Source organism: Vanellus vanellus, assembly GCF_965231255.1.
Source record: "Vanellus vanellus genome assembly, chromosome: 3".
NCBI lineage: Eukaryota > Metazoa > Chordata > Aves > Charadriiformes > Charadriidae > Vanellus > Vanellus vanellus.
The window spans coordinates 30,203,570-30,228,389 of record NC_138907.1 but is presented as its reverse complement, the minus strand read 5'-3'; the positions used below and the strand labels follow the sequence as shown (position 1 = coordinate 30,228,389).

The following is a 24,820-nucleotide window of genomic DNA, read 5'->3' as shown; positions in this document are numbered from 1 at the left end:
CTTTGGCACTGACACAAGGACATTTCTACGCATACACACACTTTTAATTATGGCATTGAACACCACGTGGCTCTGTTCAATAATTAACAAGCCTTTGGAAAAAATCAGCAAAGAATCTAAGAAGAACTGACCTGGGCTAGTAACATTTTATAAGCAGCAGTAATTTTTTTTTTCAGCTATTTGACATTTCCATTACTTTGGAGGTTCTGTGATCTCTAAACATCATCTTATGACATATTTGGCATGGTAGCATCAAATGTGAAACAGCAAGTTCCTGGATGTGAAGCCTAATGGTATTTAAAAATTTCCTTTAAACAGTAATACAGTTACCCCTTTCAAAGTGGTGTAGACAGGAGTGGTCATGTTCTTATATATCAGAGATGTATATAATCCAGATATGGAGTATGAAGTTAGTGAAACAGCACCTAAAAGAGCAACATATTTTATAAATTTACCCCTCAATTAACCACATTCAAATGTGAGGTTTTGCATTGTATAACTGCTATAAAAAGCAAACTAACTCCTGAACTGTTTTAGATATGAGATTTATAGCTTTTTTGAAATTTACAATGGTTTTAAGGAGTACAAATAAATGGTAGTGATGACCACTAACCCCTTTTTAAACTGGAAGTATAATCTTTTACCTTGGTACCTGGTATAGAATCTTAAAAATGAATTGCAAAGAAAACTGGAGCCAACAAAGTACAAATTCAGCACAAAGTCAAGAGGCAAGGTAAGAGAAGACAATGGAAATATAACCAATGATCTTCTAGGTATTAAATAGCAGATAACTGAATCTTTGTAAAAATATCTTAGAGGAACATGGGACATTTGGTCCTTGCTTACAAATCACTAGAAGAAGAGAATTTTTGTTGATGAGATAATGAAGAGCCAAACCACTTACTTTTGTTAAGAGATTCCATGGTGAAAGCTTCAGACATCCTTAAACCAGATTTGGCTACAGCATAAATTCTGCTTTCCTATACCAGCAGAATAGATTTGATTGTAAATAATTAAAACATAACAATTACTTTTCTTCTGTTTAACCTCCCCATAGCCTCCTAGTCTTTGTATTAGTGCAATGTGATAAAATGGTTGATAAAATGGTGTCATCAGTAGCAACTGAAAAATGCATCCTTGTTTTATATGCCATACCCATCACATCCATAGTCTGTTTCACCTTTTTTTTCACACGATGCTTGCCCTGTAGGTAACTTATTTTTAAAAATACTATTATCAGGGACCAAACAAACTATAGCGAGAATATTTTTTAATGGAAGATTGTTAAGAACAGAGAAATGCCATTAGGAGGCAACTTTCCAACCATTTTGTGTTAAAAGGCCACCATAAGAAAATGTATAATGAAAAAATATGCACTAAAATATATACATAGAGAAGCTGTTACATTAATGCATTATTCCTCTCTGAATCATTAATAAATCTCTGACTGTGGAACTGCAGAATCGGTGACTCTTGACAGAGTTAATTTTGGATTTCTTGTCAGACATATTAATATCTATTTTAATTCCCTGATTGATGCCTTTAAAATTTTACTTGGAAATTTGATCAATAACTTCTGTAATCTGTAGTTGTCTTCTGTCAACTTGTCTAGACTGTGAATGGTACAATGGTTATAGCAAAGGCATTGACACCAGCACTCTTAGGCTCTGTTGGTATTAAGATAAATAAATAAATGCAGTCACAAGCATTACCTCCTTTGATACACTCAAAAGGACATATGTAACTTAAATGCGACATGAAAAAAATTTGCTTTATCTACAGAAATAGTGACCATGTTTTTCAACAGCAGAAATACTGTGCTTCAAATCAAATTTGCTTCTGAGTTTGTCTTAGTTCCAATTGAGGTAATGCCCTGTCTTGTCATCAAACAGAGAATAAGAAAGGCAGAGGCAAGAAAAATCATAGCAGAGAGGCATGAAAATGAGTTAGTTTCACCAGCAGGAAAAATATCTATAATTACACTTACCCAGGAAGGAAATCGATGTAATGGAGGGGTTGGAGGTTTGTTGCTAGCACCCTTTTTTGTCATATCACAAGGTTCCTGGGGTTCAGCATTTTGTGCTTCAGTGCAGTCATAGGTAAACACTCCTTCATCACAGCCCATCTCCATTTTCTCTAAAATATCAGTATCTTCTCCATCCACCAGGTCAATGTCTGTTTCCTGAGGTCTCCACGGACGTATCATGCTTATGGCATTTCTATTTCTACCAAACATTCTGTCAGAACTCAGCTGGGGCTGGCTTAGATGTTTCTTTGCTAATGCTGAATTTATATTAAACACGTTAGGAGTCCGTAACTTTGGAGGTGGCAAATTTGAGGGGGAATCTGATGGCATTGTGCATTGAGAACCTCCAGAAGTTGCTAGAATTGGGTGTTTGGGTGTCAGAGCAGGGGTTAAAATTGGACTTGGGGTATTTGCCTCACTGGATGAGGATGAATAATCTAGCCTCTGAGATTGAAATTTCTTATTCAGTTCATCTGAAGAACTATCTTGGTCTTTCTTTTTACTTGTGAAGTCAGAGTTGCACTTTCCACTTGGATTGTTTTGGCCTTTTCTTTGGGACCCTTGCTGCCAGGAGTACAACTTCTTGTGCTGAGTCCTCTGAACACCAAAACTCTCATCTTCAAATAGAGAACTACTGTCATCAGATGCTGTCAAATACATTTCGCTTCCCACTCTACTGTACCTTGCATTCTCTTCAGATGTGTGGCTTGAAAGAGTTGATGCACACCTGGATTTCAATCCTTTATTGTCTCCTCCATCCTCGTCTGAGCTCCAGTCACTCCCAGTAGTGCAGGAGTTCTTTGACATGTCACTGTCTATATCTTTGGATGAACAGCTTGTTCTCACATTTTTGTTCTGCTCTGATCCAGAGGAACTTTGTTGCAATGACTTCTGACCTTTATTGGTCTCGTGTGCAGGACCAGCAAAGGTAGTTTCCAGGATATCCTTCTCTAGAGGAAAAATATAATGAACATGAGAAAATTACTTTAGCAAACTTGATTGCTAAAGGATTTTGTCATCATGTCTGCAAACAGTAAGTAGGTAATTTCAAATGCGTAAGCGCATTTAAGTTTTTTAATATTGTAAATAATAAAGCTTAAGACAAATATTGTTAAATTTTTGAATGCAACTGAAGTTGTAATGATATTTCAAAAAAACTGTAACAGACATTACTCAAAGTTCTAGCCAAACTAAAAATGGCAATAAATGTAAAGATAAGCAGAATGGAGCCATATTTTAAACTAAATCACATATGTATGAAAACAAAAAAAAAAAAAAACCAAACCCAAAGACTTAAGAAGGCATATAAATTTAGCTGCTTTATTAAATCGAAGGAAAATTAAAGCTTAATAAAAGCTTGTCAGAAAAGATTTACATTAACAAATCAAGTATTCTGAGCGTTTCTACGGTGTTTATACACAGAAATTTCTTCTGCAAGCTATTATTGTATTCCCAGTGGTCAATGCTTAAGATATACAAGACAGGCTCGTGAAAAATGCCTAGGGAAAGATGCTGTATTAAAAATAGCTTTGCTTCTGATGTTCATTTTTACCTGGTTTTGCAAGAGAGAGCTACAGCTTGCAGAGTGCCAGTGAGGCCTATGCGCTCCCCCTGAGTTAAAACAGATGCAAGAACTAGGGACACAGACACTTGGGAAAGTTAATGTTAAATAGCTGTATGAAGTCAAAGTGGATTGGATAAGCCAAAGATTTTAATTTAGTCCACATTAAAGTAATGAAGTCACAAAAGTTCATCTGTTTCCATCTAGGCAAGCCTAAGGTTCTGTTTCTTATCCCTTCCCTTGAAAAAAAGATTCTTACTTCTATTCCCTCATCTATAAAAATGGAAATAATAATACAAACGCACCTTTATAATGAACTTGCTACAATATAAATATACAAAATATTAATAGGATCTATTTCAATTTCTGATTTTCTACAGACCTCAACTTGTAATTTTGGGTACCACGATTAACTGTGGAGAAAATGTTGAGGCCATAAATAGTACTGTGGGACTCAAATGAAGGACCAGAGCAACCGTCTCCTTCGTGAGCTTTTCATTGCTTCAGGGAAGTAGCAAACTGCAATGGACTTGCTTACGCTTATAACAGCGTAACAGCACACCAATTTGCTGGCATTAGCAGACTTCAGGGCCTTTTGGGGAAACTGTATGAACTGATGAGGGAGCTTTCTCCTTCTTCGTACAGGAAACAAAGGTGCGAAAAGATGCCTGAGACTCCCTTCTCTTTTTTCTGACCTTGATCATACTAAGGAAAGATTACAGAGTTGCTCTTGTTGAATTAGGGCATAAAACTAACACTGGGACACCAGTGATAGCATAGATAAAATCCACAGAAACTGGACTTACGTGAGACTCTACACAGGCATAAAGACCTAACAGTCCTCCCTGGGGGACTGGCAGCCTTAAACTCCTTACGCTACTGTGGAGCAAACCTGGGCCACAACAAATTCTTTCCTTTGCAGCTGAAGCACCCATCAGCCACCGCACGCTGCCAAACAATGTATTAGTGGTATTATGGAGACTCTAGTTCTCAACAGGATTTCTTCCTAATAATAGAGACTAGCATTAAAGAGGGAGAGAGTACTACTATGTACTGTACTTTGAAAAGAGCTAGTTTGGATACACTGACGTAGTTGTCGATTTTACTTTTCCACCTGTGTCAGAATAAAATGGCAGTATTGGTGACTAAATACCTAGCATGCTTTTGCCTTCAGTGTAGTCTGACTCTTTAGGTGAAGACTTGCTCATTTCTTCAAACTTAGGAGATTGTTGAGGACTTCTTGCTCTATTTGAAAAGCATCCAAAAGTCAAACTGCTTAGGCGTTGACAGTCTCCAGGTTTTTGTGTTGAAGTAACAGATTTCTTGCCTGTAGCTTCTGAAGAACAGTAATTCAGAAATCTGGCATTAATGGGATACAGAAAGCTATGCTATTGGTCTCTTTACTTTGCAGTGTAAAGTTGGGGTTTTTTTAAGATAACTAAAAGTTATCAAAAAGATAATAAAAATTTATTATAGGAATAAAAATCTACCCAATACCTCCCATATCAGAAGAAACCCAGAGCTACATTTCTAGTTCTTAAAGACTGATTTTTTGATATAGAAAGAAAAAAAACAATCTCTTTTAACAATTTCACAGAGATGAGATACAAAACGTGCACTTAATATAGAACGAAAAACTAGTGGAAATACCTGATCTTATTCTCCTGTGACTGAAATTAAACCTATGGATTGGGCTAGGATATATAATATGAGAAAGACTGTAGAACAATGGTATTAAAATATGTGATGGCCTTCCCTTCAGATAAAAATATTAAGAGAATCTTTAATAGGTGCAACAGCAAAGAAGTAAGTTACCAGCCTTAGAAGATATATATGGAGGACTTAAGAGAAGGTGAAAACATAAAATGATTAACTCCCTTGAGAGTATGAAATTTGTTCTTAGGGACAGATTGTCCTGGCACATCCAGGAACAAAAGGCCGTTATCCATAGCTGTAAACTGTTTAAAACAGTACCACACAATCATAATTTATAGCCTGTTACTAGCATGGACACTGCAAATGGTAATACATTTCTTAATATTTTTGAGTGTATCAGTAAATGTGTGTTGAAAACCAGCTGACAAATTCTTAGTGTCTCAAAAAGCCTTTGAATAGATCTCTCAGAAGAGGATGACTAAAGCTGTTAAATGCTGAAGTATATAGAATTGCTACTGATCAAAAAATAGCAAAGAAAAAAAAACAATCCAGTTTCCTCATTAACAGAGGTGCATCTTAGTTTAAAAGCTTCATATTGTGTACGTATGTATTTTGTAAATATTTATATTTTCATATATTATGCATAATACCCATGTATATACACATACGTATACACATATACATACATTTCTAAATGTCTGTGTATGTACATACATACATGAGATACATTATCAAGAAATGAGGGCTAGGTAGCAAACTAACAAGATTTTCAGGTGATAGTAAGTTGTCAGGTCAACCAAATATGGAGAGGACTGTGGGAACCTTCAGAGAGATTTAAGAAAGTAGGTGAACAGGCAATACAGCGGAAAATACAATTCAACTTTGATTAATGTGAAATAATGCTCTTTGGAGGGGATATTCCTCTCTCCCATTTTACGATTTTTAAAGTAACTATATTCACTTGGAGAGGAATCTAGTGATGCTGTGGCTGAATTAAGGTTTTGGATCACTCTAGTCAATGTAGTAATTAAAAAAAACTGATCAGAATTTTGACTCCCAGCTTAGCATTTGCTGGAAAAAGCAGATGCAGACTGACATTCATCTATTCCTTAACAGTGCTAGGACCACTTATGCTATAAAGAAGCAAAAGCAAAGATCTGACATAAGTCCAGTCAAATCTTACTACTTGCAGAACCTCTTAAATAACAGAGATACCTGTTCACTCAACAAAAACCAGTTGTGGTTTGTCTGTGTGTCTTTTTAATAAAAATTAATTATTGCTTGCCTAACACCTTCCTGTACAGTCACTGTGATGTCAATTCACACTAACTGAAATCTTTGCGATTTCACAGAATATTTCAATTACGTGGATGCACAGATTAATATGGAATAGAAAGAAGTATGCTATATATAGAAAAGCTTTAAAAAGATTTGTACATTTACCTTGCAGTTTAGATTGTACTGTTTGCATCTCTTTGGTTTGCTTTTGGTTGATCAAGCGAAGGTTCTGATTTTCCACCTCTAACTAAAAGCACATAAATGTAATCTTATCCATCGGTGAAACAATTTTTTAAGTCATTACATCATTTAGACTTTCTCTTTAATTTCTGCCTATCTAAGGATAAAGCAAGTTCAAATGGTAAGCTCCTCTCTGCTACTTCTCTTAATGCCAGTCTAGGCATTTGTTTATTCTGAACAATGTAATTCCCTGCAATGATTGTTTCCTCAACTTCTGTTAAAATCATGCCCCCAACCAAGCAAACCCAAGACTGCTTTAAAAAGCCTTAATAATTAAGAAAAAAGAAATCTGCATTGGCATTTTTAATTAAAGCAGAGGGCTCAGATTACAAACTTTTGTGCCGCTTGGCAAACCCAAGAGCAAGCATAAGAATTAGAGGGAATGATGGTGCTAATGCTTCCTACCATCCCACAGCAAAGATTAAAAAAATAGGTACCGAAAAACTTCATACAGAGCAGAAGACCTTCTACAGGAAGAAAAAACTCAACAACCCATTGCTGTAGCCCATTACCAGGAGGTAAAAGATGTTGGTTCAAACTCCTGGTACTAATTAGGCAAAGAGAAGATCTGAATCTGTGTATCCCATATCACATAGAGGGGAGCCAGCAATTCCACTTCCCATTGGGTGACACCCAGCCACCTCTGTGAAACTAGCCTAAGATTCTCCATGTTTTAAACTAAGTAAATAGTTTGAGTCATATTTGATTTTGTCCAATTTTTTTCAAGATAATTTTAGCTAAACTTAATTGCATTTCTATTAAATTACTTCAAAAACTCCCCTCGCAGACTAGTAGTAAATGATACTTCTAGCTTCCTACTTTAAAAATAATAATTTAATAATTTAATGGTTTTTCAATTGGAGTGACTATGATTGCCAGTTAACCACAACAGAGTAGGATTTTAACTTTTATGGGCAACTTTAAATTCTGTACACACAAGGAGGAGGAAGCATAGCTGCACACCAAAACTGGCAGCCCTAGGCAGGGCAAAGACATGGTTATCTCACCACAGCAGAGAAACAAGGGAGACAACTGGTCTCTTTACAGAATAGAGCTGGTGCCCCTGAAACTATTCATGACTAAGAGTGCTGTGGGCATCGGAAAATAAAAAATGATCAAGTCCTTTTTTCTGCCAAGCCCCAGCAGACTTGGTCGGCTTTCTGGGGATTATTCACACTTTAGGCATCTGCTTGAGCAAGCTCAGTTTGCCAGCTAATCTCTCTCGATTAGTGGAGATAAGTAGACCTTCCAGAGAGCAGTTCCGGGCCCTTTCTCCATAAAGAGGACACAGATATAGTAGCTGACCAAATTAGACATTGGAATTTAAGTGACATGGATCCTCTGCTCTCTGTGCTGTTGTTTTCATTTTTCCTTTCAAGCAATTAACTATATAGATCAATGAAATTGGGAAGCGTTTTTTTACTATGGCACAAAGCCCTTTAACAGCCAAAAAGCCTAAGGGATATCCAGTCACACCATTCTATTTTCTGTGTAAGTATTGTAGCAAGAGTTATACCTCATGGAGCTTGACTGTCACCCATTCTTTTATTTTAGCTGCTTTTTCTTCTATGATTTTTGCTTCTTGCAGTCTTATTTGCTTCTGGAAAAAAAATTGACATAAGCATATTTTTCACTGAGTATTATAGTCTGCCTGAAGACACAAATCCTACGAATGCGCGAAGTAATTCAGTCTCCTGGGCAATGCATGGTGGTTTTAAAAAAAATGATGAATAGGCACTTCACAGAGGCTTCTGTTTCCTCTAGGAAAAATGAAAGCTCTTCAGAGGAGACAGTGAAAAGGAAGAACATCCTTCCCCTCTTAAAAGTTAGATGTTCTTTCAAAGGAAGCCAGAGCATAATTTGCAAGTGAATAAACCTTATTCAAATGATATATTTCTAATGGGAACCTCTTTAATCAAACAACACAAATAATGCTACACTTTTTCTGTTTTCTATTGATCTTAATTTTTATCTTCCTTTAGTATAATTAAGAATGGAATTGATGCTCATCTTTTCTAACACCATTACTTCTAACCTGTTCTTCAAGTTGTTGCTCCAATTTTTGTATTATGTCATTTTTATCTTGTATCAGGATCTCCAGATCTTGACATCTCTTATACAACCGAGTTTCTGATTCACTTGTTTGAACATTAGCTGCTTTCAGTTTCTCTTCCATGATCTGCACCTATTTGGAAGGTCAAACATAAGACTTTAAGAAACATAATACTCCAAGTTAAAGGTAGTAATTTAATCACAAAATGGACTATGAAAATTGCCTCTACACTTAAGATTCAAGATAACCCTGCAAAGTTCTGAAGCCTATTTGAGAGGAAATTCCACAGTTTGTTATGTCTCCCAATGCATCTAATACCAATAGGACTGGCAAAACACCAACAGACCTTAAACGGATTTTGTTAGTATCAGTGACAGGCTTCTAGGTTTGTAACACACAAGCTGTTAGAAACACCAATATCAGAATAATGCAGTTTAAGTATTGGGAGCTGTTGTTAGGCTTAATAAACAACGTTTTAATAAATAAACAATTGCACAATGTCAAAAAAACCAACAAATTATCAGAAGCATTCTAAAAAATGGCTGAAAAGTACTTCGCTTGTAGTCAGGAACATTTTCTAACTCCAAATTAGTACATGAACATTTTTATTCTTACAGTTTCAGATTCCGTCTGTCTCACAATAAGATACATAGGATTTTTAGGGAATAACAGAGATATATTCATAAAATGTCTGCAGTAGCTGTATCTGCCATTTGGAATCAAAAGGCAACTTTGGTTAAACATTTACCCACAATCTCATTCTTTAGATGATGTAACTTGTACAAAAAGAACAACATAGAATAATCCTATTTAGTGACTGTATTGGATAGCCTCGTTTTATTTTCTTACAGATTTTCTAAAATAGGTCAGTTTCCTCTCCCTTTTGTTTCCATGTGCATCACGTATCAAAGACTCATGATGCATCAATGAAGCAGCTCATTACATGTATCTATTTTTGATTCATGCTGTTAGCTTTGACTTTATTGAACTGAACTGGATAGTGAGCAGAGAGTTATTAGAACATCTCTGTAAGACAAATCAATAGATGTAAAAATAAACTGTCTTCTCTCTTTTGAGCAATACTTCAGAATAATAGCAATTTTCTGAATTTCCCTTCATTACAGTAACATGCACATAGCTAGTGGAGATATTTTTCAGTTTATACATATACCTGCTGAAATGCTCTCTCTGCTTGACGATCAGCATCTATAACTTGTTTCTCAAGCTGCTGCATCTGTAGACACATAAAAACATATGGTAAAATGGCCATGCCCTCTGCTCGTCGCCAGAAATACCACAGTGAAATATATTTTCATGGTCTGTTTTTGAAAAAGGAAAAGACAGGTTATGGGCAGGAGCATAAAAATAGAAGAACAAACAGTGTGTCAGACTGGGAATATAATTCATCATTATGACCGTATTAAAACATTGTTAAGATTCTTCTACAGAAAAAAAAAAAATAATAGAATTTTTCTTCATAGTGTAATTTTGTGACTGCTACCAAGAGTAGAAATTCCATTGACAATAGCCCTGAAACTTCCCTCATGCAGGCTCATCCTCTTAGAAAGTGCTAAGCTCCTTTGTGTCCTTCCAAAACTGGCAAGAGTAAAGGGTACTTGGCACATTATAAAATGTGGCTGCTAATTCTTCTAAAGTCAACAAATTTAGGTTTTGGGAGGAACTGTGCTACGAGGCCTGTCCCAGACTCCCCCACCCTCTGTGTGAAAGCAGGTACGCAGCAGAAAAGACATGGTGGACTCATGCTCCACAGAAAAAATATGTGAAAAGCCACAGTAGGAATGGATGAAGACAGAGACCAGCATAACATGGAGGAGTGCAGGTCACTTTTGAGTGGTGAGAGACTGTGATCCATTACTTTATAATGGTGTCTAATAGGCTCAACCTTTGCCCTGGGCCTTGGAAAACCCCTGTGGATTCCTGGGGGTTGGAACTAGATGACCTTCGAGGTCCCTTCCAACCGAAACCATTCTATGATTCTATGAAATGAAAACCATTCATTTCTTCTCCAGTTTACTGCTTGGTTTTAAAATAATCAGTTTCATTCTGTCCTGGTTTTACTTGATTTCTGGCATCTTTCAGTTTCTTTTTCACTCTCTGATTCTTTTTTTCTCTTCCCTATTATGTTGTCAATCACATGAAACAGTTCTGTGTACTTTTAGCACCTCATCCAGACAAGGACACAGGGTCATCATTTCCTATCAATGAAAAACAGAAAATGGATAAAATGAGTTTTCACTAACATAAATACCAGCTGTGACTGACCACCTAGTACTTTCTCATACAATACAAAAACCTGAAGTCTACATCATAATACCACAACACACCATGGATACAAGAGCAACAAACATTTCACAGTACACATGGTTATGGACGGGTCCCCAGTGAGTTGTTTTGTCTTTGTTCCTCTCTGATCACACGTATTTAATTTCATATTTATATGACTCCATGTTGAGATTTTGAGTTTAATTATTAGCATTTTGAATGCTAAGGTTACTTTCCATCTGTCTTTTTGGTTTTATGTTCAAACAGAAGTTTGGTTTATAAGGCTCACTTTAATACTGTTTTTAAGACATTTTTTTTTAGTGAGTTGAGGATTCAGAAATCAAGGTTATTTCTGAATATACAGTCAGCTAACATTCCACGGTAGTAAAAGCACTATGCTAAACCAAGTAGAAGTGCAACTATTATATCAATAATGAACATTGTTCATACTCTATAATATTATGACAGAAAACTCCTTCAGATATTTATAATGTGAAATTCATTGTTGATGGGTAGCAAGTTGTTCATCAGTTTTCACAGTCAAATGATTTGCAAACGCATGGAATTGCTGTGGCAGTAACTGGCAATTTATTTACATCCCCTGAGTAAAATTCATTTCCGCTATAAGGTCGTATCAGAAACCTGGCAGATTTAATAAATGGAAATAAAACCTGCAAATGTTGCTTTCCAGGTCTACTCAGGTGCCACTGCAGTTCAACTAGCTCCGACTCGGCTTAAACCTGAAAACAACTAATCTCTCTAGCAGTATCTAATAATCACTAAACCACTGTACAAGTATTAAGCAGTAGCGGTGCGTTTCTACGCAACAATTTGAGTTCTGGATAATGCAGTGCATTAAAGATCTAAGTTCCTTCCATGTTTCTGCACTGACACTGCACAATGCACCTCTTGCTAGGAATATATACTGTTGCACAGGACCAGGAACGTAATAATATGTTCATGTAGACTACTGGGACAAAGTATATGATTTGAATAAAGCTGTTGGTAAGACAAATGTAAAGCTAGGAGCCAAAGGAGCTCAGAGAATAATTACCAAGAAAAATAGCATTCAGAGATTAAAAATGGAAGAACAAGGTTTATTTTTGCTTCTTTAAGAGTTAACAATTTCAAGAAGGTATGCTAAGAAGCTTTGCGTGATCTCACAATATGGGTACGTCAATCAGCTTCCTGGCAACAACTAAATGTGAGATTTTATTTGGAAAATTTCTAAAGGGTCTTCAGTTTATTTTAGGAAGTTCCTGTCAAAAAAACCCAATCTATATTATTCAGCAAGAATGGAATACCATAGGTACCAAACACGAGCACTTCTATTACAGTTAAACTGGCCAGCATTTCAATAATTTGATGCCACATAACAATTACTAAGTAAGTCCTGATTTTCCCTTTATTTAGTTTATATAGGTTTGTTCTGCAGTGTCTATTGTAACTATAATGAAACTTTAAAAATATTTTTTTTCCCATTTGCATGAATAATCTCTAAGCAATCCACAATATGGTTTTGCCTGAAAAATGAGATTTACAGCTATACTCTGCTTTGCTCCTCTATAGGCCTGTGAAAAGAAAAAATGATTGCTTTAGGATACTCTGAAGGTTATCCAACCTGTTGGGCAAAAGATTGGAACTAGTCCCAAGGGAAGGATTTCTCTTCACAAAGAAAACCTAATCTTAAACCTTCTTCTTAAGTTAGTAACAAGTTTCATAACAAAGATCACAGCATTACTGAGAGAGAGAGAGAAGGTGAAAGTATGTGATTGGACTAATAGCTAATTGTTTAAATCAAAAGTCATGCTTTGAACTTGGCAAGAATAAAATGCAGTGGTAAATTCTCTTTAGCCAGTGACTATGAAGACAATTTCAGACCACGGATAGATAGCTGAAGATCCTCAAATAAAAAAAAAAACAAAAACCAAACACCCCCCCCTCAAAAAAACCCTGAAGGTAAATAAAAGGTAAATACCACCTAAACTTAACCTCATGATGGAATAACTGTAGCCATATCCACATTTGGAGGCAAAGGTCAGTGTGCTTTACAGGCGCAGAAGAAAGAACTCTTACCTATGGCTGCAACTTGAATAGTGATGACCAACTCTGAATTTAAACAGAAAGGGATTTGAAAAACAGAAAAGTCTGTTGAATTGGACTTCTGTCCCACTAGCTTCTTTCTATATACATCTACACAAATCACCAGTATCACCAGAATTAAATGGTATGTATCAGCCGTTAGGCTAGACATTTCTTGAATGAACTACAGTCTGTAAAGTATCAACAGACATTAAGTTGGCTTCCGAGGAGAAACATGGAGGGCCAACATGTCATTGATAATATTTGGCATGTGAAGTATATTTAAGCTTAATTTTCTACCATGTCCTGAATGAGATAACTTAAAATAACATCCCAGTTCAACAAACCTCTTGTAAGGAATATTCTTGTCACGCACATGTATGATTGGTGCAGGCTCTTTCCAAAATTCATTAAGGACTCAAAGGTGTCCTGTCATAATCTATACTGGTTTTGGTTTTACAATCTTAAATATAAAAAATAAAAGTTTTAGGACCACGAACAAAAAATACACACATACTGATGGAAGAACAGTATCAACACAGGTACAGAAGAACAGACTGCTACTTTAACCTGCACTTTCTCCTTCTCTTTTTAAGTGTAAAAATACTCTTACAATTTTCAGAAAATGTGTTAGTGCACACTGCATCAATTGTCTGAATTATGGAAAACAGTACCTATTGTTAGAAAAAGATTTGTTTTTAAACTTAGTAAGGAAATAACCACTATACATCTGACACTCATTAAATTGAGCTATTTTTGTTCAAACAATGAACAGAGAAATGCCACATGTGAACAAATACTGAATGCTTTGAAGAAACATGGCAGCAATAAAACCAAAAAGGTGTACTGCCTTGGAGGTCTGGACATTAAAGCACAACACACAGTCACTGCGAATTTTTTACAGTACAAAAGCAAATCATACAGCGATTCTATTTCAAAAGTCACCTGAAAGTTTCTTGACTGTATTCAGAAATGTTCAACATATATTTTTGTTCAAATAAAGAAATTTTCGTTTTACTAAAACATGTATTGCATGAAATCACCAAAGGGTATAAACTCAAAAGTCACCACTCATGAATTTCAAAAATACTCCTTTGTATACATCTATGTGTACATATACTTTCATTTATGTACATATATATATACAGATCATTGTTCCTGTGTGTTAGAGAGAAATTACAGCACTAAATTGATAATTTCCCTGTTACTTGAAATAGTTATTTATTAATTTAAAAGGAAATCTTTTATTTTAAAAATAAAATTTGCTGGAATTCTTTCTTTTTTGAGATCTGAAAATGTATGTTCTTTGTAGGAACAAACCCCTGATTTTTTATCCAAGACAATTTTCAACATAACTTGTCCCATTCACGTTTAAAATTTACATTACAATCAGTGCATATACACTGTCTCCTCATTTTTAATATTATAAACAACACAGTTGTATCCCATAGACTTTTTGGAAGTATTTTTGAAATAAATACAGGAAAAAATACGACCATTAATGAACAACAATAAAAGCATCGCTTCTCTGCAAGCCTTTCAAAGCATGCTGAGAATAGGTCAGAGTTTTCAAGAACAAAAAATGAGTTAAAACCTAATGTTTCTGAAGCAGAAATACAGTTTGTGTAATGATTAAGTGCAGAACTTTCAGTGACTTGAGAATGGTATCTTTAGAGTCTGCGTTTTTCCTGGCATTGCAATTTTTCAATTCCTCCTCATCTGAAAAAAGGTCCAAACCACCTGTGGTTGAAAACTAATGTTCCACATAAAAAGAAAAGCAGTAAATCTGTCCATTTTTAGATTTAGTGAACTATCAGTCCTCACACCACACAGGACTTAACCAAAACCGAAGAAGCATGGGTATATGGTTGCTTCTATAAATAAACAAACAGGAGAAGCAAATGAGGGATAAACATACCTAAAACTGTCCTTCAAAGCTGCAAGCAGATATAAACAGGTGATAAATAAACATAGGCTGGAAATTAGAAGATCCTAATTTTCCGCATTGACTAAAAAAGATTTCGGAACTGCCTTCTAATAGAAGCTATGAAGGCAAAAGATCTGACTTTTTATGTGGTGCGTGATAAGTTTATAAATGGTTTGAAGAATATGCCTGCCAGCTATTCCACAGCACTGCATGTGACCAAGATTTCCCCTTTTGGTTCTATATTCCTATGTTTAAACCCAAATATTTCAGCAAATCTCTGCATTTCCTTAAGAAAAGAGCCAGTACTGCTTAAAAGCAAGTCAAAGTTTCCTTTGACGACTACCAGTTTTCTTGTTTTAAAATATGCTATGCCCAATCTATACATGTATGAAGCCTTGCATACATTTGTTAGTCAAAAGCAATGGTAAAACTGTTTGAGAAGCACGACTTACTCTTCACAAAAAGGTCTCTCATCTGGTGGTTTAGCTTAGGAAAACACAGTAATATTCCTCCTATTTCTGTAACTCATTTATTAAAAAGCTGACTGAGTATGTTCCATCCATATTTTCAAACATTATTCCTTCCATCTTGACACTGATTTCTCTTCTACGTGTTATGTATCTTCCATAAGGACAGTGCTAAATTATAAACTACAACAAACTTTAAAATATGACCTGACCAATTAAGCCATATAGACAAAACACCTAAAGAATAGAGATGTAAAATCAAGATATTAATATTTCCCAGGAAAAAGAAACACGAAGATAATTTGTAAAGAAGGAATTAGCACATGCCTTGGGTAAGATATACTTTGCTCTTTACTGGATGATTTTTTTATCCCAAAGGCAACACATTAATTAAAAATACTTATCTTTTATAGACCAGCTTTGCATTTTAACTAATTAATAGAAACCCATCTTGTCTCATAAATCTAGGAAGTAATACTTCAGACCTACCTGTATTTATAAAATTAAATATGCCTTCAGTAAAAAATGGAATTGAATACTTTGGCACCAAAGTTTTTTCCCTAGAACAAGATGAAATCTATAAAAATATTTCTGAATGGTGTGGATTTAGTCATCAAAATGAAGAACTGCTTTCTGAACCCAATCTGCTTTTTGTCATAGATCTCCCCAAAAGTGCTAATGCTACAGGCTAAGTCTTAATGGGGCTCAAATGTTCCTTCGGCTATTCACAGATCAAGCACAGCAAATCTTCTTCACTATGTTACTGGTTCATAGTGTATGGAATTTTACTGTTTGTTATTATATCCTACATGAAAAAAAAAAAATTTTTTAGATGAAAGAATTAGTTATGTGGGTTAAATCCCAGAAGCCATAGCTCTATGTTTCCTTCAAATCCCACCTCAGCTTAGTGCTCACAACCTGGCAGCTCGCAAGCTGCCACTTTTCAGTTCACTCCCATTTTTACCTTCTCCTGTCTTCTCCATTTTTAATACCAATTAAAAGGTGAAAGGCTACAATTCGTCTTGTGAACAAAGCAGTGTCAAATATTCCTCTGCAAATTTGCCATCTAACCAACCCCTCCTCTTCATTTTATGTCTTTCTCTGTTCAGACTGTTCACCACAGGGATTATCTCTTTTCTCTGCCTCAATCGTGGTCAGAAATATGGAGCATAAAAGCAATTTCGGTCTTTGACGCCAACTTTATATATATGTGTATGTATGTATACACACACACACATACATACACATATATACACTCCTCCTGCTTCTTCTGAAGATGGCTAGTAGTTCTGCAGTCTTGATGTGCAGAATAACAATCCTGTCCGTTTCTAACTACAGCAACTTCTGGCACTGCTCTCCTAGTTAGGCAAAAAGCACTTCTTAATTGCAAGTCTCTCTTAACTCTCCTTTTCAGCTCTTCAGCTCATTTGCATGAACTATGTTTAGCACAAAAGCCTTTCCTTGGAACAAAATGAAACCTACAAAAATTATCAGTCTCATCCGCTCAGTTTCCAAGATGATCAGGCTTAAAATTTTTATCAGTCTCCATGACATGAGACTGGTTTTACCACTGAGTTACATTTTACTTCTTTCATGTTCTTTTCAATAGTTAAACAGGATTTTAAGAACAATTATTTAGCTCAAAAGGTTTTCCTAGTGCTTGTTAAATGTGTGAAAAGTACATATGAAAAAGCAATCTTTCACGTTTCAGCTGAGTCCATTGTAGTAAAATTAATGATTTCTTCTGGAAACTATATAAAAGAAAAATATGGAACAGAAAAGCCCAGGGAGGCAACTCTCCCAGAATTAGTAGTCTAGGACAGCTGCCAGTAAATATACAGACTTAAAAAGTTTAATTCAGCAGTGGGATTTGGGGAGGCAGCGTAGTGAAGGTCAAATGAGCAGCATGTAATGTTGGCTGAATAATAGTGCTTTTCCCAACGTCAGTCATAGGACTTTCCTAAGCCTGGTAAAATACTGTGAACGTTCACTCTTTCTGGCTTTCTTCTTTTCCAGCTCACATCTTGTGAGTTGCAGTTAAATTGCAGAGACACAATCAAGTACAAATTATGCAGACCACCACTCTGGCACAAACATACATTATTAGAATATTCAAAATCTTGAAAGAAGTGAAGATCCTGTTTAGCAAGATGGAAGAATGTACCAAAGCACTTTGGCAGGCAAGGAAGAAGAAGTGTCACATAGTGCTTACAATGAAAAGAGAAATATATCAACAACTGGTTGTTCATCTGTATTAAAAAGCAGCTGCCTGCTTTGTTTTGTTTTGATCACTGTACCATGATTGCGGAAATTCTGCTACTTCTGTCTCGCTCAATTGTGAGTTCTGATAAGAGCCACAACATGAACATCTGAAATCGGAGGCCTTTTTTCTATGCCGCTGCCTGAGAGGTGATGGCTTAAGAATCAAAGGTACCACCGACTGCCAAAGTTTAAAAAATTGAAAACTTGTCTGAAACCGAATTTATTCATGAAATTAAAGTGTATAGGACACCTAGGAAACACAGATGGCAAAGGAGCAAGAGATTCCAGAAATATACATAAGGCAGCATAATGTAGTTTGAAGACATGACAACAGATACTTAAAGCCTGAAAATACTCTCTGAGGGAATGAAAATTAAATACATAATTTCTAAGTGCAAAAAGAGTTCTCTCCATGAAAAATGGAGAAGAAACATCTCGTAGATCCTACAAGTGAAATGGTAAACAAACAGCTGCCCGCTATCACAGCTTCCACAACTTCCAGCAACTTACCCATCTTAGGTGGGCTGGAATAATACGGATGCTCTCATCTCCGTACCACCAGAGGGAAAATATTCATCCTCTGGCCTCACAGCAAGGGCTGTGCTCTTTCATGCCATTACCCAGCCTGGCCTCTACAAGAACAGCTAATTTATTGCTTCCTGAGTTCTCTTTTTTTTTTTTTCCCCCATCTTCACCCTCGCTAGAAAGAATGTAGGTTCAAGACGTACAAAACCAGTAAAACGCCCAAAAACCCCCAGCTCACTGTTATAAAAAGGCATGGCACAAACTTTTAGACAAGGGATAGAAATAGAGTTAGAGGGGAAAGAGTATAGGTATTACAAAGGCATAAACAAACCAAAGACTCTAACCATATAGATTTTTAACTTTTATTCTCTTTAACTCTCCTCACTTTCTCCTATTTGTATCTTCCTAATTGCATCTGAATTATTGTCCATGACAAGAAGTTTTTTAAGAGCAACTGAAATACTGAAAAATAACCTTCGTTTTAGTAAGTTTGGTACTATGGTATTTTGCTGCTTTTTACTTTAACCTTCATAAACCTTTGAATGCAAATGGAAATACTCATTGTGCTTTTTTACAGTTTTCATATTGGCAATCACTACAGAAGTCAAATGCGTTACGGACTTTTCCTCTGAAAACATTAATCTCAAAATTGTCATGCCACAGATAACAAAACGCACTGAATCTGCTTCATTCTGAAATTTCAAATGACATACCATAAATATGCCTGCGAAATGAATAAAAATACAGTGTGACACGGATTTAGTGGTTGGTTTATAAGACAAAATCAGGAATGTGCTATGCTTTGGAATATATTGGAAATAGCATTTGGCCTAAAAATCAATTATTTCAATTTTCGTAATCTGTCCAAAAAGTATAAATATTATTGCATTTGTCATGTACACACTTGGTTGCCAGCTGAGCATGAATATACAGAGAATATCCAAATGAAAGGTTAAAAGCAAACAAATCAATGCATATATGAAAAGAATCCTCTCTCTTAATCATTTATATTTGTTGAAAATCATTTAAAGTATAAAATAATGACCCTCAGCACTGAAGGAGACAAACCCAGAGACATACATGTGAATGTTGAGTATTACTGGACAGCCCATAATGCAACATTTGGGATAAAGCCATATTCAATCCTTATGGGGTCTGATGAAAAAGAAATTCAGTGGAGGCAGCCCAAGAGGAAATTTAACGCAGCTATGTAGTTCTTCTACTGAAATGATTTTTTAGTGACAGGAAAAACATTACCTTTATACCTGATGTTGCATGCATATTTTAGGTGAAAAATGTACTTATGGAAAGAATGAGGGTCACCAACTTTTCCTGTGACATGAAATGCTACCTAGGAGCTAAACTTGCAGTAGAATACTGTAATCTTTTATTCAATAAAGGATTTTTTAGTAAACTCTTCATATGCGTATAAGACTCAAGCTGCATTATAAAAAATACTTCTACTTAAAACTCAGTTCCACAGCCATCCTAAATTTGGCGTATTAGGGATACTTTCTACATCATTCCTTAAATTCCTGTGAAGACCTCACCCACTTACAGCAGCAGCTTCTGCTTGAAACTCCAACAAGGTCTCTTTCTTTGCATGTTAGTTTTATACATATAGACTCTTGGCAAAATGAAAACAAATAAACAACCCAAACAAATAAACAACGGTGAATGGATTATTTTTCTGAAAACATTGTATATTCCTCTGCTCCTCTCTCTTCTTCTCCCCAAGTTCACTACAAAATTAAAGTTCTGGTAGCCATACTGATGAAATGCATGTATAATGCGAATTTCTCCAACTCCTTGACCACTGAGGTTCAAGGATAAGTATTTGCTGGACTTAAAAAAAACAGTAAATAGCTTGCTTTTTTAAATTAGAACACATCTATTAGAAGAATATACTGAAGACTTCCCATGTTGATCGTTCATTTATTTGCAGGGACACTATTAAATAAAACAACTTTGCAAAGGTATTTGATTGCCAGTGTATAAGAAAAGTATCTCAATTAATCCGCTGCATGAATATATTTACAGAAGCACACAGGTCACAGACACAAGTATTAATAAAGGACAGATTCAAGCAAACCCTTACCAAAATCTGGTTTTAGACTGCAGTAGAACAAATATAAGGGGAAAAACCCAATTGCAGTTTCTGATAAGTCATACACACAGTGTAATAGGATGTAAACTCCTTTTCCTGATTCACTGCCTTGAAGAGATACCTCTCAAATGCATGCAGAGGAGAAAGACTGGAGAATTACCACCAATTCGCTTCTCTCGCCTTCCTGTAGAAACCACCTGTTTTGTCACAATATCACTCTCTCTCCATTTTCTACAACAATTACATAGTTTAATACCCACGGGGGTTTTACGTCTGTCACGTCATAGTATTGTGATTTCTGTTGCTATTTTGAAGTAGAATGCTGTCTGGTGCTATTGTTCAATGTTTTACTATACATTTCATAGCATAGCGATGATTGTAAACAAAACCACAAATAAAGGCCTGTGCTAATCAAAGCAAGAGCGAGAAGTATTTGTGTGCTTTGCAAATTTGTTTCTTTCTGTAACAAGTAACAAATCTAGAAAGTACCTACAAAGACTGACATCAGCTGCACTCTCCTCTTGTCATTAGTATCAGGATGCCCATCAAGTATTGGCCTAGCAGGTCTTCATTATTCACTTTGCTCTTTCTCAAATGTATTTTTGAGTAACAATTCCATGCAGTTTAATCTCAAACTAGCGGAAGTGTATCTTTCCCTTTACAAATACTGAGAATTGTTTGTTTAATTTGGAATTTTAAAAATAAAAATATGCGAAAAATAACTACTGGATTGTTACAAATGAAACCAACATACAAATAAATACAGCTAAGACTTTAGCGCCTAGTTTGAAAATTATTGGTTTTGAATTGTGCAAGAGTGATAAAGCCGGAGATGAGTATGATCTAATCTTGTTGCATTCTGACCAGTCTTTGATGCATATCCCAACTGAATTCCAGTTGGTGAATGAAAGATTCATATAAAAAAGTCAAAGTGACAAAGTGAGGAGAAGGATCATTTTTCAGGAAGTCTGCTAATGCTTTGCTCTGAAGATTAATACATCAAATTATCCCAACTGAATACTTGTTGGACCTGTGGTATTCAACAGAAAATATTTCTCCCTTTTTTACCTCCTGTAGACACTTTGCTTTTTTTAGTTTCCGAGAAAGCTACGGCAAACTAAACCAAGATGCAGTAACATTACAAGTTTTTTTTTGGTCTATTTTGGAGTCATGTTTCTCACAGATGAGAGAGCATAAGCAATTTTCCTTTGAATGCTTTATTTCAGGCACAGGGCTGAAGACTTGTGATTTTATCCCTCTTATTCTGAATTTTTTTATATGCTGACTTCTGAAATTATATGATCATGCATACATTTCTATTAATTTAAGAGGACATTTCTCGCAGTTAAGAGCCTGTAAATACAAACTGTAAAGGAATAAAGTGAAAAGTCAAATAGAAAACATTCAAACTTCTAAAATCTTTTTTTTTTTTAAACTCAGATAGTTTTGTGAAGTGCTGTTCATGAATCTGAACTTTTTGCTTGCCAAGACTATAATCAGCAGCAGCTGCATAAAACATGGTAGTTATCACTGCTGGAAAGTCCCTAGAAAAGTCATGTCCAGTGTTCGGCCACTTGACTTTCCTCCCAACCAGTAGTGATCCAACAGGGGTAACAAGACAGAAGAGATACTTGACATCTAACAGCCCCGACTGTGTAAGCATCCAATCATCTGCTGAGTGTTACAGCAGCCAGTATTGTACTCTCAGATGACTGTTCTCCTCCAAGACTGATGAGAATGATTTATTAACTCATCTGTGGGCCTTACTAACTGGAATGAAGGACACAAGTAATTTTCCTTTTTTTTTCATTTTTAAATGAAATGTCAAAGGATGGAGTTTGTACAGCTGGTCATGCTTTCGAGACACAATATTCTGCAATACCCGTTCAATTAGAGTTTGCCATACAGAAAAATTGCAGGATTGGGTAAAAAAATAAGAGTTTTCAACTACACTGTTTTCTAACAGCAATATTTTTAGTCATGCCAAAGCAGAGATATTTAGATTACTAACTGTAAAAATACAATTCCAGTGGAACTTAGTATTATTATACAATGATTTTCCATTGCCGTAAATTTTCATCTTCACTTTGATAAAAAAGACCTACTTAATGAAAAAAGTCTAATCCAGAAAATATTTCTTTATTGCATTTTTATCATCTCAAATTGAGGTTTTGTACCTCCATAGAAGAGATAAAGGCATGAATAGATAACATGAATAGTAACAAATTGCCAAATGATATTCAGTCAAAAACTGGATGATATATTTGAACCGACTGTTGGTCTGTAAGTCTGATGTCTGTAGTAGGCAAATTAGTGGGAACTATACGAGCAGAATTATGGGGCATGTGGATAAGTATAGTAGATGAGGGGAGAGTCAAAGTGGCCCTTATAAAGAGGAGAGGTAGCTCACAAACAATTGAAGTTCTTTGAGAGGATCACCAAGGCTGCATATAGGGGAGATCTGGTTTATATAGTTATTTGCATTTTGGAAAGTGTTTAAAGGAAACAAACAGCCACAGGGTAAGAGGGTGTGTCCCTCCATGAATTAAAAAAAATGGTTCAACAATAAAAACAGTAGGTGACTGGTTACTTCCCACAGTGACCAGTGGCTATAAGTGCAGATGTGCAGAGATTTGTTCAAGGCGTATGCTGTCGAGCGTAATCATAGACATTTGGTAACGGGTGTCTGGCAGTGAAGCGACCAAGTATTTTGATGGTATTGTGTTATTCAGCGTAATAGAAGCTTTCTGACTAGGAAGACTTCCGAGAAGGTCCTTACAAAATTTAGTGACCAGTCAATAAAGTAAAAAATGATGCATAACATAGAAATCTAAAGGACTTCGAGTAAGATCCTGGAATTAAGATAGATATCTCCATGAAAACATACTTGATGGTTAATTTAGCTGTCAAAGAAAACAAAATGCTAAACGGAGCACCTAACCGTGCACATCATCCACAGTTCTTCATAAATACAAAAATACATGTTTTTCCCCCTTGAGTACTATTTAGTTCTTGGCCCCACCAAAATATAGTAAAATAGGAATGAATCAGACAGCTACATATGGATGCTAAATGTATTTATGGCTTCAAAGGGAGACTGGGTAAGTTCATAAAAGAGAAGCACTAACATAAATGTATAAAATAAAACTATTGTCACTCTAACATACTATAAAAGGTTCTGACTTTTTATTTTGGGGAGGAAAAATTGATGGAAAATTTAGCTCTAGGAAGAATAGGGCAGTTTTGACGAAATAACTTTTTAACTAGAAATTCACTGAAGTCAGTATTAATGATAACAGAGTCCCGAAGATTCTCTAGAATGTTTTGTCCCTTGCACTCTTTTAATTGCCTTATTCATTAAATTTCCCACGTAAATACAATGGTGGGGTTTTTATATTTCAAATATGATGAGCCATAGTTGGAAACGTCTTATTATAGGAAAAACAAGTCTGGTAAATTATATGATTTGGTAAGGAATACTGTGGGAAATAATACTTCTGCATTATCTCCCCAATGACTTCTCTTAAATCAGATATTAAATACTTAGAAAAATGTGTTAAATATTAACTTCGGTGTTGTAGAAGTGATTACTGGATACATGTTTTTCTCTGCAGAAGAGTTGCCAGTGTGCTCTTACTTGAAAATGAATAGTTCTTGCTGGCAAATCTCATGTGTGAAATTCTTTCACAGCATTAAAACATACCTGTTTTCCATATATTTTGTTTTAAAACACTTTTTTTTTTCTCCTGAAAAAATCCCAGTAGTTGTTATCTCAAACCATTACATGTGATAAGCCCCCATCATCAAATAAAATTATGTATACAGCATTAAAATTCATACCATGAGACCTACCTTTTCTGCTAACAATTCTCTGATCTTGCTTGCCTGGAGACGAAACTTCATTAACTGTGACTCCAGAGTTAAACATCTTTCCTTCCAGTTTACAGTACCTTCTGGCTCTGAAAGTTCAGCCATATTTATGCTGGAAAAAGAAAGGGGAAAAAAACCCACGTCAAACTGAGTCTTTATTTAATGTCTGACTTTTTTTTTTAATATACATACTAGCTTATTTTATATAAATCTGAAGAACGCCCCCAAATTTTGTACACCTACAGCTTCATAAAACTTAGTGAAAGTACATTAGTCTACAAATGCCCTTGTCATAACTCGGAGATTTCTGAAATCTGTGTTGATAATATTTAGGTTTATCTTAATTTAATTTCTTCAATTATTTTGGGACTGCAATATGTTTTCCTTGATAAGCAGAGACACATCACGCATTTTAATCTTCAGTTACTGTATATATCCTTTCTTACATAGAACAGGCTTGTAAAGAATTGAGCTTTTGCTAAG

General features: G+C 35.5%; 1 protein-coding gene across 1 annotated transcript in view; it reads right to left on the bottom strand.

The window, feature by feature from the left end:
• Positions 1–24,445, bottom strand: part of PLEKHH2 (pleckstrin homology, MyTH4 and FERM domain containing H2) — a 50,961-nt gene extending 26,516 nt beyond the window's left edge. The window contains exons 1-9 of the mRNA XM_082480423.1: positions 24,320–24,445; positions 9,986–10,048; positions 8,797–8,946; positions 8,278–8,361; positions 6,687–6,768; positions 4,741–4,923; positions 1,988–2,976; positions 905–980; positions 331–425 (exon numbers count right to left, since the gene is read on the bottom strand). Of these exons, the coding sequence (XP_082336549.1) occupies positions 331–425; positions 905–980; positions 1,988–2,976; positions 4,741–4,923; positions 6,687–6,768; positions 8,278–8,361; positions 8,797–8,946; positions 9,986–10,048; positions 24,320–24,442 (1,845 nt within the window). The 5' untranslated portion in view covers positions 24,443–24,445. The remainder of the gene's footprint in view (positions 1–330; positions 426–904; positions 981–1,987; positions 2,977–4,740; positions 4,924–6,686; positions 6,769–8,277; positions 8,362–8,796; positions 8,947–9,985; positions 10,049–24,319) is intronic.
• Positions 24,446–24,820: the final 375 nt, after the last annotated feature.